The sequence below is a fragment of the Manis pentadactyla genome, chromosome 15 (assembly GCF_030020395.1).
Source record: "Manis pentadactyla isolate mManPen7 chromosome 15, mManPen7.hap1, whole genome shotgun sequence".
In the NCBI taxonomy this organism is placed as follows: domain Eukaryota; kingdom Metazoa; phylum Chordata; class Mammalia; order Pholidota; family Manidae; genus Manis; species Manis pentadactyla.
In genome coordinates, this window is record NC_080033.1 from 15,427,067 (window position 1) to 15,446,338 (window position 19,272).

The 19,272-nt window shown below is 39.5% G+C and overlaps 1 protein-coding gene across 7 annotated transcripts in view; it reads left to right on the top strand.

The window, feature by feature from the left end:
* The window catches only part of ZNF793 (zinc finger protein 793), a 32,624-nt gene extending 14,140 nt beyond the window's left edge, over window positions 1-18,484 (top strand). For 5 of the 7 annotated variants that reach the window (XM_036885816.2, XM_057493496.1, XM_036885821.2 and 2 more), the window contains 3 exons: window positions 10,025-10,154; window positions 10,670-10,765; window positions 13,865-18,484. In XM_036885816.2, coding sequence (XP_036741711.1) covers window positions 10,025-10,154; window positions 10,670-10,765; window positions 13,865-14,835 — 1,197 coding nt within the window. In that variant the 3' untranslated portion in view covers window positions 14,836-18,484. Of the gene's footprint in view, window positions 1-4,041; window positions 4,539-10,024; window positions 10,155-10,669; window positions 10,766-13,864 lie in introns of those variants that run through there. The other 2 variants (XM_057493499.1, XM_057493498.1) reach the window with 2 other exon arrangements.
* The last annotated feature ends 788 nt before the right edge of the window (window positions 18,485-19,272 follow it).

The window sequence follows — 19,272 nt, forward strand, 5'->3', positions numbered from 1 at the left end:
TTCAATGATGGCGATCCTTACTGGTGTGAGGTGATATCTCATTGTGGTTTTAGTTTGCATTTTCCTGATGATTAGCAATGTGGAGCATCTTTTCATGTGCCTGTTGGCCATCTGGATTTCTTCTTTAGAGAACTGTCTATTCAGCACCTCTCCACATTTTATAATTGGATTATTTGCTTTTTGATTGTTGAGGCGTGTCAGTTCATTATATATTTTGGATGTCAATCCTTTATCGGATCTGTCATTTATGAATATGTTCTCCCATACTATAGGATACCTTTTTGTCCTATTGATGGTGTCCTTACCTGTACAGAAGCTTTTTAGCTTGATATAGTCCCACTTGTTCATTTTTGCCTTTGTTTCCCTTGCCCAGGGAGATATATTCATGAAGAAGTCACTCATGTTTATGTCCATGAGATTTTTGCCTATGTTTTTTTCTAAGAGTTTTATGGTTTCATGACTTACATTCAGGTCTTTGATCCATTTGGAGTTTACTTTTGTGTATGGGGTTAGACAGTGATCCAGTTTCATTCTCTTACATGTAGCTGTCCAGTTTTGCCAGCACCATCTGTTGAAGAGACTGTCCTTTCCCAATTGTATGTCCATGGCTCCTTTATCATATATTAATTGACCATATATGTTTGGACTAATATCTGTGGTCTCTATTCTGTTCCACTGGTCTGTGGCTCTGTTCTTGTGCCAGTACCAAACTGTCTTGACTACTGTGGCTTTGTAGTAGAGCTTGAAGTTGGGGAGCGAGATCCCCCTGACTTTATTCTTCCTTCTCAGAATTGCGTAAGCTATTTGGGTCTTCGACGGTTCCATATGAATTTTTGAACTATTTGTTCCAGTTCATTGAAGAATGCTGTTGGTAATTTGATAGGGATTGCATTGAATCTGTATGTTGCTTTGGGCAGGATGGTCATTTTGACGATATTAATTCTTCCTAGCCAGGAGCACGGGATGAGTTTCCATTTGTTAGTGACCTCTTTAATTTCTCTTAACAGTGTCTTGTAGTTTTCAGGGTATAGGTCTTTCACTTCCTTGTTTAGGTTTATTCCTAGGTATTTTATTCTTTTTGATGCTATTGTGAGTGGTATTGTTTTCCTGATTTCTCTTTCTATTAGTTCATTGTTAGTGTATAGGAAAGCTACAGATTTCTGTGTGTTAATTTTGTATCCTGCAACTTTGCTGAATTCTGATATAAGTTCTAGTAGTTTTGGAGTGGAGTCTTTAGGGTTGTTTATGTACAATGTCATGTCATATGCAAATAGTGACAGTTTGACTTCTTCTTTACCAATCTGGATTCTTTGTATTTCTTTGTTTTGTCTGATTGCCGTGGCAAGGACCTCCAGTACCACGTTGAATAACAGTGGAGAGAGTGGGCATCCCTGTCTTGTTCCCAATCTCAGAGGAAGAGGTTTCAGCTTCTCACTGTTCTGTATGATGTTAGCTGTGGGTTGATATATATGGCCTTTATTATGTTGAGGTTCTTGCCCTCTATGCCCATTTTGTTGAGAGTTTTTATCATGAATGGATGTTGAATTTTGTCGAATGCTTTTTCAGCATCTATGGAGATGATCATGTGGTTTTTGTCCTTTGTTTTGTTGTGGTGGATGATTTTGATGGATTTTCGAATGTTGTACCATCCTTGCATCCCTGGAATGAATCCCACTTGGTCATGTTGTATGATCTTCTTGATGTATTTTTGAATTCGGTTTGCTAATATTTTGTGGAGTATTTTTGCATCTACATTCATCAGGGATATTGGTCTGTAATTTTCTTTTTTGGTGGGGTCTTTGCCTGGTTTTGGTATTAGGATGATGTTGGCTTCATAGAATGAGTTTGGGAGTATTCCCTCCTCTTCTATTTTTTGGAAAACTTTAAGGAGAATGGGTGTTATGTCTTCTCTGTATGTCTGATCAAATTCCAAGGTAAATCCATCTGGCCCGGGGGTTTTGTTCTTGGGTAGTTTTTTGATTACCATTTCAATTTCTTTGCTCGTAATTGGTTTGTTTAACTTTTGTGTTTCTTCCTTGGTCAGTCTTGGAAGGTTGTATTTTTCTAGGAAGTTGGCCATTTCTCCTAGGTTTTCCAGCTTGTTAGCATATAGGTTTTCATAGTAGTCTTTAATAATTCTTTGTATTTCTGTGGGGTCCGTCATGATTTTTCCTTTCTCATTTCTGATTCTGTTGATGTGTGTTGACTCTCTTTTTCTCTTAATAAATCTGGCTAGAGGCTTATCTATTTTGTTTATTTTCTCAAAGAACCATCTCTTGGTTTCATTGATTTTTTTCTATTGTTTTGTTCTTCTCAATTTTATTTATTTCTTCTCTGATCTTTATTATGTCCCTCCGTCTGCTGACCATAGGTCTCATTTGTTATTCTTTTTCCAATTTTTATAATTGTGACATTAGACCATTCATTTGGGATTGTTCTTCCTTCTTTAAATATGCCTGGATTACTATATACTTTCCTCTTAAGACTGCCTTTGCTGCATCCCACAGAAGTTGGGGCTTTGTGTTGTTGTTGTCATTTGTTTCCATATATTGCTGGATCTCCATTTTAATTTGGTCTTTGATCCATTGATTATTTAGGAGCATGTTGTTAAGCCTCCATGTGTTTGTGAGCCTTTTTGCTTTCTTTGTACAATTTATTTCTAGTTTTATACCTTTGTGGTCTGAAAAGTTGGCTGGTAGGATTTCAATCTTTTGGAATTTACTGAGGTTCTTTTTGTGGCCTAGTATGTGGTCTATTCTGGAGAATGTTCCATGTGCTCTTGAGAAGAATGTGTATCCTGTTGCTTTTGGATGTAGAGTTCTATAGATGTCTATTATGTCCATCTTTTCTAGCATGTTGTTCAGTGCCTCTTTGTCCTTACTTATTTTCTGTCTGGTGGATCTGTCCTTTGGAGTGACTGGTGTGTTAAAGTGTCCCAAAATGAATGCATTGCATTCTATTTCCTCCTTTAATTCTGTTAGTATTTGTTTCACATATATTGGTGCTCCTGTATTGGGTGCATATATGTTTATAATGGTTATATCCTCTTGTTGGACTGAGCCCTTTATCATTATGTAATGTCCTTCTTTATCTCTTGTTACTTTCTTTATTTTGAAGTCTGTTTTGTCTTATACTAGTATTACAACACCTGCTTTTTTCTCTCTGCTGTTTGCATGAAGTATCTTTCTCCATCCCTTGACTTTTAATTTGTGCATGTCTTTGGGTTTGAAGTGACTCTCTTGTAAGCAGCATACAGATGGGTCTTGCTTTTTTATCCATTCTATTATTCTGTGTCTTTTGATTGGTGCATTCAGTCCATTTACATTTAGGGTGATTATTGAAAGATATGTCCTTATTGCCATTGCAGGCTTTAGATTTGTGGTTACCAAAGGTTCAAGGTTAACTTGTTTACTACCTTACTGTCTGACCTCACTCGCTTATTGAGCTGTTATAAACACGGTCTGATGATTATTTCTTTCCCTTCTTTTTCCTCCTCCTCCATTCTTCATATGTTGGGCGTTTTGTTCTGTGCTCTTTTTAGGAGTGCTCCCATCTAGAGCAGTCCTTCTAAGACATCCTGTAGAGGTGGTTTGTGGGAGGCAAATTCCCTCAACTTTTGCATGTCTGGGAATTGTTTAATCCCTCCTTCATATTTGAATGATAATCGTGCTGGATACAGTATCCTTGGTTCAAGGCCCTTCTGTTTCATTGCATTAAATATATCATGCCATTCTCTTCTGGCCTGTAAGGTTTCTGTTGAGAAGTCTGATGATAGCCTGATAGGTTTTCCTTTGTAGGTCACCTTTTTACTCTCTCTGGCTACCTTTAATACTCTGTCCTTCTCCTTGATCTTTGTCATTTTAATTATTATGTGTCTTGGTGTTATCCTCTTTGAATCCCATCTCTTGGGAGTTCTGTGTGCCTCTGTAGTCTGAGCAACTATTTTCTCCCCCAGTTTGCGGAAGTTCTCAGCAATTATTTCTTCAAAGACACTTTCTATCCCTTTTTCTCTCTCTTCTTCCCTATATGCGGATATTGTTCCTTTTGGATTAGTCACAGAGTTCTCTTAATATTGTTTCATTTGTGGAGATCCTTTTATCTCTCTCTGCATCAGCTTCTATGCATTCCTGTTCTCTGGTTTCTATTCCATCAGTGGCCTCTTGCATCTTATTTATTCTGCTTATAAATCCTTCCAGAGTTTGTTTCACTTCTGTAATCTCCCTCCGGACGTCTGTAATCTCCCTCTGGACTTCATCCCTTAGCTCTTGCATATTTCTCTGCAGCTCTGTCATCATGTTTATGATTTTATTTTGAATTCTTTTTCAGGGAGACTGGTTAGGTCTGCCTCTGCAGATCCTTTCTCAGGTGTAACTATCTTGGACTGGACCAGATTTTTTGCCTTTTCATGGTGATAGCAGTGGCTGTAGGCAGGTTGCGGGTGTGTCAGCTGGGAGAAGAAAGTCCTTTCCTGCTTGCTGGATGCCTTTCCCTTCTCCTCTGGCTGTGACAGTTACCCACACTCTTGGAGCACCCACCAGGTTAGTCCCCTAAGCTGCTGTGGGCGGGGTGTCCATCAGAGCAGCGCGGAGCCCTGCGGGGAGTGGCAGGCATGCCAGGTGCGCTCCTACATGCTAGCAGTGCCCTGCCAGGCAGCTGTGTAGCAGCAGTGGCCTTTGGGTCTGGCCCGGGAGGCTGTATGTTGGGCTGGGATTCTGGTTGGCTGCTGGGAGCGTGCCTGCTCCCTACCGGGCTCCTCTGGCTTCATTGCTGCCGGTGCACGCGAGCCATGCCCAGGCTGTTTGGTCGCGCTGCTGCGGGCTAGCACAAGACTCTCCTTCGCCGCATGGATCTGCTCTCAGTCCCTTCTGGCACTGCCGTCCCCGGCACGTGCTGCCACTCTTCCGCTACTGGGCCCATGTGTCGGGGTCCACGCCAGTTGGAGGAACGACTGGCTGGCTGCTTAGTGCCGTGAGGGGCTTCAGAGCTTCACTGCCTCCATTTAGGGCGCCTAAGTTTCCCCGGTATTTCCAGCTGCCAGGACAACTTCATCCAGCTATGGGGTCCCGGTCTCTTTAAGACTTGCAGAAAGCACTTGCTTTTCTTTTGTCTCAGGGTCGCTGGTTGCGGGGACCTGCCCACAGGTTTTGCTTTTCCGTTTATCTAATATCCAGCACCCCGTGCACTTTGTGTCTGTGTTCCGGGTGAGGATTTCTAGAGCTGGTTGTTTAGCAGTCCTGGGCTTTCACTCTCTCCCTGTTCCGACTCCTTTCTTCCCGCCGGGTTTTGGGGTGGGGGAGCGTTCGGGTGCCACCTGACTGCGGCTTGTATCTTACCCACTTCGTGTGATGCTGAGTTCTCACAGATGTAGATGTATCCTGGCTGTTGTACTGCATCCACCAGTGTCTCTTTTAGGAATCATATTTATTGTATATTCATAAATATATATGTTTGAGGGAGGAGATTTCCTCTGAACTACTCACGCCGCCATCTTTCCGTGATTGGCTGCTGCATTCTTAGGGTAAATTCCTAAGAGTGGAATTCCTGGGTTAAATGGTATTTCTATTTTGAGTTTTTTGGGGAACCTCCATACTGCTTTCCACAATGGTTGAACTAGTTTACATTCCCACCAGCAATGCAGGAGGGTTCCCCTTTCTCCACATCCTCGCCAACATTTGTTGTTTGTCTTTTGGATGTTGGCCATCCTAACTGGTGTGAGGTGATATCTCATTGTGGTTTTAATTTGCATTTCCCTGATGATTAGCGATGTGGAGCATCTTTTCATGTGTCTGTGATGCCAGCTGATTTTAACAAGACACCCTGGAGCTGGGATGGCTCTTAGTGTTGTGTTGAACAGAGGCAAGGAAGCCTTTATATTCTGAAAAAAAAAAGTAAAATTACATGCCTCTCCTCTTCATCCCTATGTTTGGTGAACATGGCATGACCTTTTGGGTGCAGAATTACGTCTTTTCTATTTTGTTCTGTTCTGTTCCATTCCATTTTGTTCCATCCCATCTGATTCTGTTCCCATTAGTGCTGTTTGAGAAATACTGACCCAGAGCCTGTCTCCAAGCCAGGCCCTGTGTTCTATGATAAAGCCTAATTGGTGCTTTCCCACTACCACACAGGGTGTCTGGTTGGCATCTCCTCCAGCCATGGCCTTTGTGTCAGTCTTAGGGTCTCATGTGCCAGCCTCCATGGCCTTCAACCCTGGTTTTGGTCTTGCCAGGTCCATCTGCCTGGGCCATTGCTCAGGTGCAACTCTAAGGCCCAGCATTCTTTTCTTCTAAGAGAACTATAGCCTCCTGAGAGTGGAATGCAGATCTGGGCTGCCCTCTACCATTTCAGTCTCTATGGGATCTTGTCAATGCCAGCCATTCATAAGTTAGTGGGCTGTCACCCCTGGCACTGTGCAGTGTACTAGAGCTATCCACCCCACTAATGCCCAACACGCAGGCCCTGAGTCCCCAATACACACCTTTTTTTTCTTTTCGAATTATTTTCTCTTTCTTACAGATTTTACACTATTGATTTACAACAGTTGTCTCCTAAAATATACTAGGCACCTTTGTATAGTGCTGTTATGTGTCAGGCACAGTTTAAAGGCTTTACACCTATTAACTCATTTAAACATCATAATAACTAAGAGACGTCTACTATTATTATCTCCATTTAATAGAGGAGGAAACTGAGGCACAGAGAGGTTAAGTAGCTTTCCCAGGGTCACTCATTTAGTGGCTGAACTTGCATTTGAACTCAAGCAGTCCTACCCCCAAGTCCATGCCTTTAACCAATCTGTTGCATTGCGTCTCATGTCTGTCAGCCACTGCAAAGTTAGAGAGCAGTTCACAAGACCACCCTCACTTCTGACAGCAGTTGTAAGTTTGAAGGTTGCCAAGACCATGCTCGGGTTTAACAATTCAGTAGAAGGACTCATTGAATGTTGTACCTACAGTTACAGTTTATTATAGCAAAAAGATACAGATCAAAATCAGCCAAGGAAAGAGACATTGGGGCAGAATCCAGGAGAGTTCCACACACAGAACTTCCAGGTGTCTTTTCCCAGTGGAGCTGTGGACAGTGTTGAATTCTTCCAGTAATGATCTGTGACACAGCACACAGAGTACTGCCAACCAAGGAAGCTTACTTAAGCCTTGGTATTCCAGAGTTTTCTTTGGGTGTTGGTCATGTAGACATGACCGACCACTGACCTCAGTTTCCAGCCTCTGGAGGTTGAGCTGATACCTGCGGTCCAAAGCCCCCACCTAAAACCACATTGTTGGGATTATCTGGTGTGGCCCAAGGCTCCCAGGTAAACAAAGACACTCTTACCAAACAGGACATTCCAGGGGGTTAGAGATTAACTCTCAGGAGCTGAGGGGAAAGATCAGACCTGTCTTTGGGCAAGGTTAAGTTCTTACTATATAGTCCCTTGAAGATACAGTATTAAAGAAAAAACTTCCCTCTACTCACAGGAGTAGAGGAGTCCCGGGTCATTGTCCCCTCCCATTCTTCCTACCCCCACACTAAAGAGTTCTTTGATTCTCTGTGGAGGTGTGTCCTACAATTTAGTTCAATCAAGCTGGGTGTCCTACAATTTAGTTCAATCCGGAGTTAGTGCAGGCCGTACAAATTACGGATTCAGTCTCACATCACTGCCCGCAACTTCAGATGCCAATTGCAAATCTCAGGTTGTCACTTGAACTTTTGACCAACTAGCTATAAATTAGGGGTTCCTGTAACCTCAGATTCGATAATTAATTCTCAGTCTTGATAATTTGCTATAATGACTCAGAACTCAGGGAAACACTCTTACAGCTTTACTATAAAGGATACAAATGAACAGGCAGATGAAGAGATACATAGTGTGAGGCACAGAAGAGTCCCAGGAGAGTAGCCTCTGTCCCTATGGAACTTGTCATGAACATCCTCCTAGATGTGTTCGTCTGGAAGCTCTTCAGGGTTTTTATCAAGGTTCCATTATGTAGCGTGATTGGTTAAATCACTGGCCATTGGTGATTGGCTTAAACTCTAGTCCTCTGCTCCCCAGAGGTGGAGAGATAGGGGGGTGAAGCTGCCAATCCTGTAATCACTGGTTGACTCCTCTGGCAACCAGCCCTCATCCTCCAAGAGTCACATCATTAGCATAAACTCAGGTATGGTTGATGAGCCTGTTATGAATAACACAAGACACTCCTATTACCCCTTTCACTCAGGAAGTTAAAGTGTTTAAGAAGCTCTGTGCCAGGAACCAGGAATGAAGACCAAATACATATTTCTTGATATATCACAATATCACAGGTGCCCTCTTAGGTTAGGACCTGTGGGGTCTCCCTCAACAGCAGTCTGGTCCCAGGGCAGTGGGCTCTTTGGAGAATTTGTTCTCTTTGCCCTAAACCAGAGGACTGACTGGCCAGTATAATCTGAGGCTTTCCAGGCTGCAAAGCCTCCTTTCCAGACTGTATTCCTCTTCTGGGCCCCTAGCTGAACTCTTCTCTGCTGGCCTCTTAAATATTAATGTCACTTGAGCCCTGGCTTGGGCCCTTTGCTCATTATGTCTCCTTGCAGGGAGCTTCCGCATACTTTGACAACTAGCTACCACATGCGTATTGGTGGCTAACACAGTTTCACTCCATTCCTGATCTTGCTGTGACACAAGACTCTTACGACCATCCCACTGCCTGCCAAGCATCTCTACCCATGTGTGCCTCAGACGTGTCTGACACATGACATCCTCTTTGCTTCTGTTCTTTCTCTCACCTCTGATTACCACCACTATCACCCACTCGCCTTTGAGATACCTGGGTGCTTACTCTTCCTTCACCCACAACCAGTTAAGGTGCAATTCTCTTCTTCACAATGGCCCCTCAGTGTCTCCGTGTTACTGTTCTACTTGTGAACATTGTCTTCCATCTAGGTTTTTACAGTCTTTTCCTTTCACTTCCTTCCAGGTCACCCACCACATTTCTCTTCCCATTCATTTACTTTCAGGCTATCTGTGAGTGCTCTATCACTTGTGGGCAACATCACTTTTTTTATGCAGTGTGACAGTCTCTGCCTTTTTGGAGTATTTTCCTGTATATTAAATTACATTATAATTTAATATAATTTAAATATAAATATAATTGTTGGCATGGTTGGATTTATATCTGTCACTTAGTATTTAGTTTTTGTCTCATCTGCTTTTGTTGCTCTGTTTTCTCTTGTGTGTGTGTTTGTGTGGATTAATTGAATATTTCTTAGAATTCATTTACTTTATTTCAGAATACCTCTTTGCACTATGATTTTAGTAGTTGCTCTAGGGATGCCATACACATATTTAACTTTTCAATCAGCTTGGACTTATCAGTGTACCACTTGACACAGAATGCAAGAAACTCACCACATGCCTTCTGCAATGTGCTACATACACCTCTCCATTGGTATATTTCCCATTGTCTTGAAGTCCATCATCTCATCACTTAAGACCTCTGTGCACTCTTCTCTTACTAATGAGTGACTTGCTGCCCTTAAAGTCATGTTTTGCCCCCATGTCTTTGTTTATGCTGTTCCTTCCACAAGGAATGCAGTTTCTCCATTGTCCTACAGAGAAGACTATGCTCCATGTATCCCTTAGCTCTGAAAAGCCTGAAAAGTGAAATAGACCGTTCACTTCTCTGTCATACCCTAGATGGCCTGCCATCACAACTTTCATACTTGCACTACAATGGCTTTACATTATTGCTCTCTCTGCCAAGCTGAAAGCACCTTCAGGTCAGGAACCATCCATGAATGTGTCCCCAGCAACCAGCACTGGGTCAGACATACAGTGGGTCTTCGGTCAGTATATGTTGATTCAAAGTATAAATGACAATGGCCTCCAATGTGTTTGTCATTTTTCCCAACATATGTAGCCCAAGGTCAGGAATATAAAAGGCATCTGAGATAGATAAATGATCAGGATAAGCACCGACCTGTGAACATTATAAAAAAAGTCAGTGTTCTGCCTACATTTTTCCCACATGACTCATTGTTACTTCATCTTCAGCAGAGACCAGTGTCATTCAAGGACGTGGTAGTGGGCTTCACTCAAGAGGAGTGGCACAGGCTGAACCCGGCTCAGAGGGCCCTGTACCGGGATGTGATGCTGGAGACCTACAGCAATCTCGTCTCAGTGGGTAAGAACAGCTTTGCCACTCAATCTCAGTTGTGCTTGAATGTCCTTTTTCAGTTGCTGAAAGTACCTAGAGCTTCAGAAGTACCAAACACTTTCTATGTATTTAGCTTTCTTTTAAACATTTTCTCTATTTTAGCCACTTTAAAAATATTAAAATACAAGAGTCTTTATGAGGTAGGTACTTTTAGTACCACTATTTTGCACATTTGGAAACTGAGGCAGAGAAGTGAATTAACACCCAGTGTTACCCACCTCTTACATAGCAGAGCTGAAGTAGGATTTGAACCCCAGCAGTCTGGCTGCACAGTCTAGAGTCCTAATTGTTACGCTTTGCTGCCTGTGAGTTTGATCCAAGTTTCAGTGGTCTTGGATTACTAATTCCTTTTGGGTTCTGTACAAGGTGGGTGTACAGTCTCCTCCCAAGTACAATGACTGTTATGCAGCCTTTAATGCTGCCTGAATGGCCCTGAAGACCAAGGAGCTCAGCCCAAGGCCTGGATCATTTCCCTGGAACAGGTTATAAAGGCACCAAACCATATGTGATCCTCAAGCTGGAGCAGGAGGAAGCACCATGGATTTGTGAGGCAGCATGCTCAGGCTGCCACTGTCGGGGTAAGTATGATAAATACAGCAGAAGGGGCAGGCACTATGGGAGGCTGGCACCTTTGGAATTTTGTTCAGGGTCCAGCTCTTAAAAGCCTTCAGCCTTGATGCATCCCACCTACCTTATCCAGGTGTTCTTCCTCCCTCTACATTAACTGTTACCTCTCCCTGTGTACTTGTTCCATCTCCCTTTCTCCAGAATCCTTGGTCTGTCTCTTGAGGTCATCATTACACCTTCCCTTTCACATTCCAACATTCTTACAAATAAGCTATGATTCTCCTATTCCTGATGCTCCCTTCCTGTTCTGTGTTCTAATGGTTTCCAGGTAAAATGCCTCAGACCTGCCTGCCATAACCACAGTCTCACTTCCCATCCTTTCCCTATCCCTAAGCCCCTTAACTTCCTTAAGTCACAGAGGAAGAAGCAGTGAATTCCAGGAGGTGACCAGGGACAGCTGGGTGACGAGGGAGATGGCTTAGCTTGACCCATCTTCACTACTTCTCTAACATTCAGAATAACTGCCCCTCTCCCATCATCTCTGTAAAATATCCCAACAATACCCATGGTACCCTGAATGTTGTAGCCCACTCTTAAGGATGCCTCAGAACTTCTGTTTTTCCACAAGAGTCATGGGCTTAGTAAGAAGAGTCAGTACCATCTGTTCCCAGGTCTCTTTATGCCACTTCTACTTGGTGTTGTAATCACATAATTAGGTTAAATATTATATAAACCCCAAAACATGAAGTCATTTTAATGCATCTCCCCAAAATGATGTCATTGAAATTCCCATCATCCAGCTTTCACTGGTTGTATTAGTAGTAGCAACAGCATTAGAATTATTGGCCGACTCTTAGTGTGTGCTCACTGTGTGCCAGGGCTGTTCTCAGCCCTTTACATTTATCAACTCATTCAATCCTTACAACACCTGTGAGGTATCCAGTCTTTACTACTCCATTTACAAATGAGGAAACAATCACAGAATAGTTAGGAAACTTGTCTCAAAGCATATAGCAAAGTAAAGGACTGAATGGGGATTTGAACCCAGGTGGTCAGACTCCAGAACCAATGATCTTAACCATCACACTCTCGTGCCCTCTGGGGTATATTTTGCTTCATTAAAACTGTGCTTTATCAGCCTTCCTGAAACCATTGTAACCTGGCTGTCACTGCTTTTCTTTACCTTCTTTCAAGAATTTTATATAATTGAAAAAAAAAAAAGTGCAGTGTTCTAAGTGTTCTGTATCCTCTATTTCCCTGGTTGCAACCCAGCTTTTTCCTTTCATAGGGCTTCTACATTTTTCATTTTTCCAAATTTGGTTCCCTTCTCAATGGTGTAACTCCCTCAAAGAAGTAATTCTGAGATTACATCATGCTCACAACTGGTCTCTTTTTCATTTTGTGTCATTTTGTCCCCCTTGTACCACGTAGCCACCCATTTACCAGTCTAAGAATCATCTCCAGTTGTGTCCACTTACCCCTGCTTTATGTATGGCAAAACCTGACATCATCCTCATTCCTACTTGCTATCTCCTCTCCAACCACACACAAACCACACACACACACACACACACACACACACACACACACACACACACACACACCTCATTTTGTTCCAGAGCTTTGCTACCATGTGGTCATTTTGAATCTTCTGTCTCTGCCACCTTATTTGTTCTGTCCATATGTGCTGGTTTTGTTGATGGTTTTTCTTTGAGAAATGACTTAAATCTTCCTCCTCACTACTTTTCATTTTCCACTGACATCTACAATTGGACACAAATTACCTCATGCCTAAATGTTTAAAGGCATCCTTTTTGTGCCTTAGAACTCTAAGATATTCTGGTGAAGCCTAGTTAGACCCCTTTCTTACATATAAAAAATAAAATATCTAAGCTACAAAAGGAACAAATTACTAAAATATAGTAATTATTAAAATAAAGTTAGAAAATGTAATATCAAAATATTTTCAAAATGTCTGTATCTTCTATTTCCCTGGTTGCAACCCAGCTTTTTCCTTTCAAAGGGCTTCTACATTTTTCATTTTTCCAAATTTGGTTCCCTTCTCAATGGTGTAACTCCCTCAAAGAAGTCATTCTGAGATTACATGATGCTGGTAGTAGAAGTACTCCCTTATTTATATATTAAATAATAGGATCTAGCATCAGGTCTAATAACTGTCATGACCTGAAAGTAGAGGTGATTGTAAACATATTTCAACTATAATGTGACATGAAAATGCCATATTCACAAACTATTCCAAAGTCACAGGAACTAACACTACTGTTTGTTGCTTGCATTAACAATTGAAGGAAATGCTCAGTTGTAGTTAAAGCTTAGTAAAAATAAAGATATAATTTTTTTTCGCCATCGAAATTCACAACTCTCCTGATTTCTATCCACCAAGAGTGTCTGCTCCTTATCCAGTTCATCTTAGAGTCCTTGACATTTATATTGCAATAACTAGCTCAATTAATATGATAAGCTCTCTGGTGACTGCTATATCTTTGCTTGTCAGAAATCTTAATATGATAAAAGTGCCTGGGAAACTTGTTAAAAATGCAAGTTCTGATTCAGTAGGTCCAGGATGGGGCCCAGTATTCTACAAATCTATCAGCATATCAGTCCCCAGATGAGGCTGAAGTTGTCTACTGAGAACAATGCACTGAGTAGCAAGGTGCTGTATGACATTTAAATCCCTTTCCTCTGTAACAGTGGATAGTTTTATTAGAACATAGCCACACCCTTATGTTTACATGTTGTGTGTATTGCCGTGATACCATGGGAAAGTTGAGTAATTTGGCCAAACCATATGGCCCCAAAAGCCTGAAGTACTCTGTGGCCCTTTTAGGAACATGTTTGCTGATCACTATTCTATATCATCACATCTTCAAAATTATTTCTTTCTATATACTATGTGTTTATTTCATTTGTGCCAGTGTTCTGAATCTTCAATGCTCATACTCTTCCCTGCATGGTGCCTTTGGTTATGTCAGGCTTTCCATTCATATACTGTGCATCCTTTAAATTTTTAGGGCATTTCTTAAGTAGTTTTATTTCAAGTCATAATAATAGAAAGATTCATACAGAAAGGTTTGCTGTACTTTCTCCAGAAAACATTTGGCAAGTTAATGTCCAGAGGAAAAGACAGCAAGACATGCTTTTGAGGCAAGGTGCATTCATCAGCAAGAAAACAATACCCAAGGAAAGACGTCATGAATATAATAAGTTTGGGAAAATATCACGTTTGAGCACTGATCTTTTTCCTTCAATCCAGAACCCCATTAACTGTGGAAAGAGTATAAACCATAATTTAGACTCGATTGGTATTAAAAGAAGCTATTCAATAAAACAAGATGAGTGCTATGTATGCGGTAACTTGTTACAGCATACAAACCATGATAGAAGACCTAATGGAGAAAAACCCTGGGAATGTAGACACTGTGAGAAAGCTTTCAGTCATAACCCAGCACTTACGTCTAAACCAGCAGTAACCAATTCTCTTGTGTACAAACGTAAGAGGGTTCCACCTACAGAGAAACCCCATGTCTGTAGTGAGTGTGGAAAAGCCTTCTGCTACAAGTCTGAATTCATTAGGCATCAGAGAAGTCACACTGGGGAGAAACCATATGGATGCTCTGACTGTGGGAAAGCATTTTCACATAAGTCAACCCTCATTAAACACCAGAGAATTCACACTGGGGTAAGACCCTTTGAATGTTTTTTTTGTGGGAAAGCCTTCACCCAGAAGTCACATCGCAGAGAACACCAGAGAACACATACAGGAGAGCGACCCTTTGTCTGCAGTGACTGTGGGAAGTCATTTGGTGAGAAGTCATACCTCAATGTGCATCGAAAAATACATACAGGAGAAAGACCCTATCGTTGCAGAGAATGTGGAAAGTCCTTCAGCCAAAAGTCATGCCTCAATAAGCACTGGAGAACTCATACAGGAGAAAAACCCTATGGATGCAGTGAATGTGGCAAAGCTTTCTATCAGAAGCCAAACCTCAGTAGACATCAGAAAATTCATGCTAGGAAAAATGCCTATAGGAATGAAAACCTGATTGTGGGAAAGCCTTGAATAAGATCATCCTATTTCATTATATGTAGAGGAATTTATCCTTAGGAGAAATCTCATTGATTAAATGAATTTGGACAGTGTTTTACCATAAGGGATGTCATACTCTAATTGTGGTAGAAGGTTTTACACAAAAGGTTATAGAAAATACTCAATAAAACAAAAACATGGTCATGCTAGCTTATGAAAACTTAAAAATGTATTAAACAGAATCACAACGTGACACAAAATATATGTGAAAAGAATTAGAGGTATATGTTTCACACTGAGCCATATAATAACTACTATAGATATTTTGGAATTGTAAATGTGAAAGACATATGTCACATAGCATGTAGAATGCCATTCACCAAACTTTCCATTCTAAATATCATTATTGTCTTTGGTGTCTCTAACAATACAAAAAACAAAAATAACATGGCCAACTATTTTTTAAGAAACCTTAATATATTATACCAGCTACATTTTCCCATTTTTTTTACAATACACGTAAATGGCTATAATATTTGTTACTGGGCCCCCTTCTGAATAGTAAGGCAATGTTTTAATGTCTTTTGTTAAGTTAAGCAAAAACTTTATTAAACACTTTTAACATTAAAAAGGCACTTATCTTGCCTTCATTATTGTAATACATAAGTAATAAATATATTATTAGGTAAGTACACAATAAATTTATTTTGCCTTTATTAATAGTGAAAAGGAATAGTTTCACTATGGGCCATTTGGTGAACAAAATACTATAAACTTGATTACTCAGCACACTCATTATTTGACAGAAAGTGTGGCCCTGGCATATTGTACACTATTCCTATTTTCTTAGTCTTGCTCAAAATGTCTTTTAGCAGATTAGTAGGGGAGACATTCTAGCTTTTCATCATTCCAGTCTTTGAGAAAAGTACTTCCTTGAGCTGACATGTCATCCGTATAAGAAAACAAATGGCCACATTGTTCAAGATTTGACTCCCTGAAAGTATGCCTGATCCAGAATGAGAGAGGAAATGTATCACAGATAAATATATCATTTAAAAAATTATAAAAGATACTTCATGCAACTCTAGATCAACATTTTTAAAACAGAGGACATAGATGCTTTTCTAGCAAAATAATGTTATGCAAGTTGTAGTAAGTAGAAAACTTGATATAACAAGTACCAGTGAACAATTTGTAAAAGTGATTAGTGATTGAAAATTGCTCTAGGCCCAGATGATTTCATGATTAGTTCTAACTTTTAAAGAAAGAGTAATACTAATATTATTTAAAATATTTCAGCCCATATATTATGCTTCCCAATTTATCTTATGAAGTCAGAATAAGTTTAACACCAAAATCAAATAAAGGTAGTTAGGAAAAAGAAAACTCAAGACCAGTCTTACAAATATGGAAACAAAAACTACAAAAATAATAACAAATAGAATTCAGCAATATACCTAAAGAATGGTTTTATGATGACCATGATCTACTCCAAGAATGCACAGCCAATACAGTAATAGAAAATATATCAATAAAATTAACGGCTTGAACGGACATACTACTAATAGATGTATTTACTAGAATTTGCAAACATTTTTAATCGAATAAAATATAAATTAAGTTGTAACAATTTGTAACCACTTGAGTTCTTTACCAAAACCCCATAGCATATATTATTGCTGAAACCATTTTTTAAAAATAAAGAATTTAATAATATTAGTGATAAGGATGCCCTTTTCCTATTTTTACTGAATATTGAAGTTTCCAGTGAAGGCAATTAAATTTAAATAATATAAACAATGGAAAAGAAAAGATAAAACTCTTTGCTGATGATGTGATTATATACCAATAAAGTGACTAATATTTTTTTAAAGATAATTTTCTAAGAGGTAGGATAGAAAAATCGAGCATTTCTTTGTAGGTATCTAATAATTTAGATGCACTTCTTTTGGAATTACACTAAATCTCAAATCTTTTTATCTTCTCATGTGAAATGATCTTAAATTCCATGTGGAAAAGTAAATGCCTGAGACTCCAATAAGAAAAGTATGAAAAAAGTTTCATAGCTGATGTCAGAATATAACAATTGTTATTCTAATCAAATTAATACAGTATTGGCAACAGAAGAGATAATTAAATCAGTGGAACAGAATAGAAAATCCTGAAAAATATAGCTTAGTATATATGAGCTTTTCACGGATTGGAAATGTGGAATTTCAAGCCATAGGGAAAAAGAATAGTTTATTTTAAAAGAATTGTGGCTTTTAATCAGGGAGAAGGTAAAGTTGAACTAACAATGCAAATGGTATATATATATTTTAATTCCAGGTGAATTTAAGATTAAAAATTTTTTAATAATAAAATTCTTGAAAGAAAAAGACCACATGTACAACCTAGGAGCTGGGAGAGATTACCAACACAGGACACTCAAAAGCTATTAAGAAACAAATATTTTATTATATAAACAGTATAACCTTTGGCATGGCAAAAGTTGCCATTAAAGTCAGTAAATAAACAGTAATTCGGGTAACACATCTGCAGAGCCAATCAAACAAAGAGTGCTCTTCAGATTAACAGGGAAAAGGTAGCCCAAGAGGAAAACATGATAAAGAATGTTAATAGACAGTGTGACAAGAGCAAATCAAGTGGGCTGATGAGCCCATCAAGACATAGTTAGCTTCAGTAGTTGTGGAAGGACACAGATAAATTATAATGAGATAACAATGTGCAATCAAACTGACCAGCAGGACTGGTTTTTGCTGTCAGAACAAAGGGTGGGAACAAATTGTTACAGCTCTTTTAGAAAAACCTGGCAATATCGATTGTAACTTAAAATTCTTATGCCACTTTGGATACTTCTTAGAAGTAAAACTCTAATGCATAAAAGAGAGATGAACCTGGAAATTATTATAAAATTATTCCTAGTGGCAAAAAACACTAGAATTGAAATAAATGCTCTTTATTAGGGAAATTGGAAGAAAGAAAGCATATCCATTCCATAGCATGTGTTTATAGCCATTAAGATGGACAAATAAATCCACACTGGTGGACTTGAATGGAATCCCACAATGTTATCTTGAGCAAAGAAGGCAAGGTAAAAGTAATGTGTAAAATATGACCCTGTTTTTATAAGTCAGTGACAAAATACCTCTAGGTCTTTATGAATGATAAACTTGTGTTCATATATGTTTGTGTACAATTTTATATGCATGGAGAAAACTATAGAAGAGTATGCATTGGGTTGGGAGGGGAGTGGGTGATGCAGGTGGCCTATGGGGGCATTGGAGAGGGAAAATGAAAACCAAAAAGCAAAAATATATACATGACTGAACCAAGTATGATATCTCAAATGTGTGATTAATTAAAGAAATGTAAGGGGCAAGCTAGAACTCTACTCATTTGTGGAGATGTTCATGGTATATTGTTAAGTGAAAAGAGCAAATTGCAGAATTATGTATATGAACCTATTTTTAAAAATAAATGTGTATTTATGTGTATATATGCATGTATATGTTTATATGAACAAAGAAAACTGGAAAGATATACGAGGTGTTAATTAACATTGGTTACCTTGGTGAGGAAGGGAAATATAAGTGTTTATATATCTTTGTGTGGTTTTACTTGTTACGACATACTACTTTTGTAATTTGAAAAAATAAATGGGGAAAAGTTTCCAAATGCATGAAGCCATGCAAATGTTTCTATTTTCTGACAAGATGGCACCTTGGCCTGGTTTACTGCCTTTCTTGCAGCTCAATCCTTCGGATATCACCAGAGTAAAAGAAAGTGTGAATATCTGAAAAGCAAAAAGAAATACTTGGAGAAACCCCCAAGTACAGAAAGGCTTTCTTTTTGTTTTTATTTTGAAATAATTTTTGACTTCCAAAAAGTTGGAAAATAAAGTTCCCATATAGTTTTCACCCATCTACTCCAACATCTTATATAACCATAGCACAATTATCAAACCAGGAAATTAACATTGATACAATACTAGTAATTAAACTAGAGTTCTTCCCACTTCATTCTTTGTCTAGGCCAAGATCTTTAATGTTGTCTAGGCCAAAATCCAGTCCAGATCCCACACTGCATTTACTTGTTATTTCTCTTTAGTCTCCTCCAGTTCGTGACGGTTCTTCAGGCTTGTCTTTCAAACTTAGACACTCGTGAACAATACTGGTGTCGATAAAACTAATATTTCCAGAATATCTCACCTGGCTTTGGTGCATTTGCATATCCTCAGGGGTGGAGAGATGTTCAGCTCTGTGTCAGTGCGTAATTACCTGGGCAACCAAGGGCATGTCTGAACCTGATAGGTTAAGAGGAGGGGCTTGCTTGCTTGCGTGCTTCTTCTGGAGCAGGAGAGAGAGATGGTGCTGGACTGCAGTTTGTAAGCAATGAATGGGTTTTAAACTTTATTTCTCCCTTTGACTGATTTCGGTTTTTAGAGGTATTTTGCCCTGGGATTTCCTC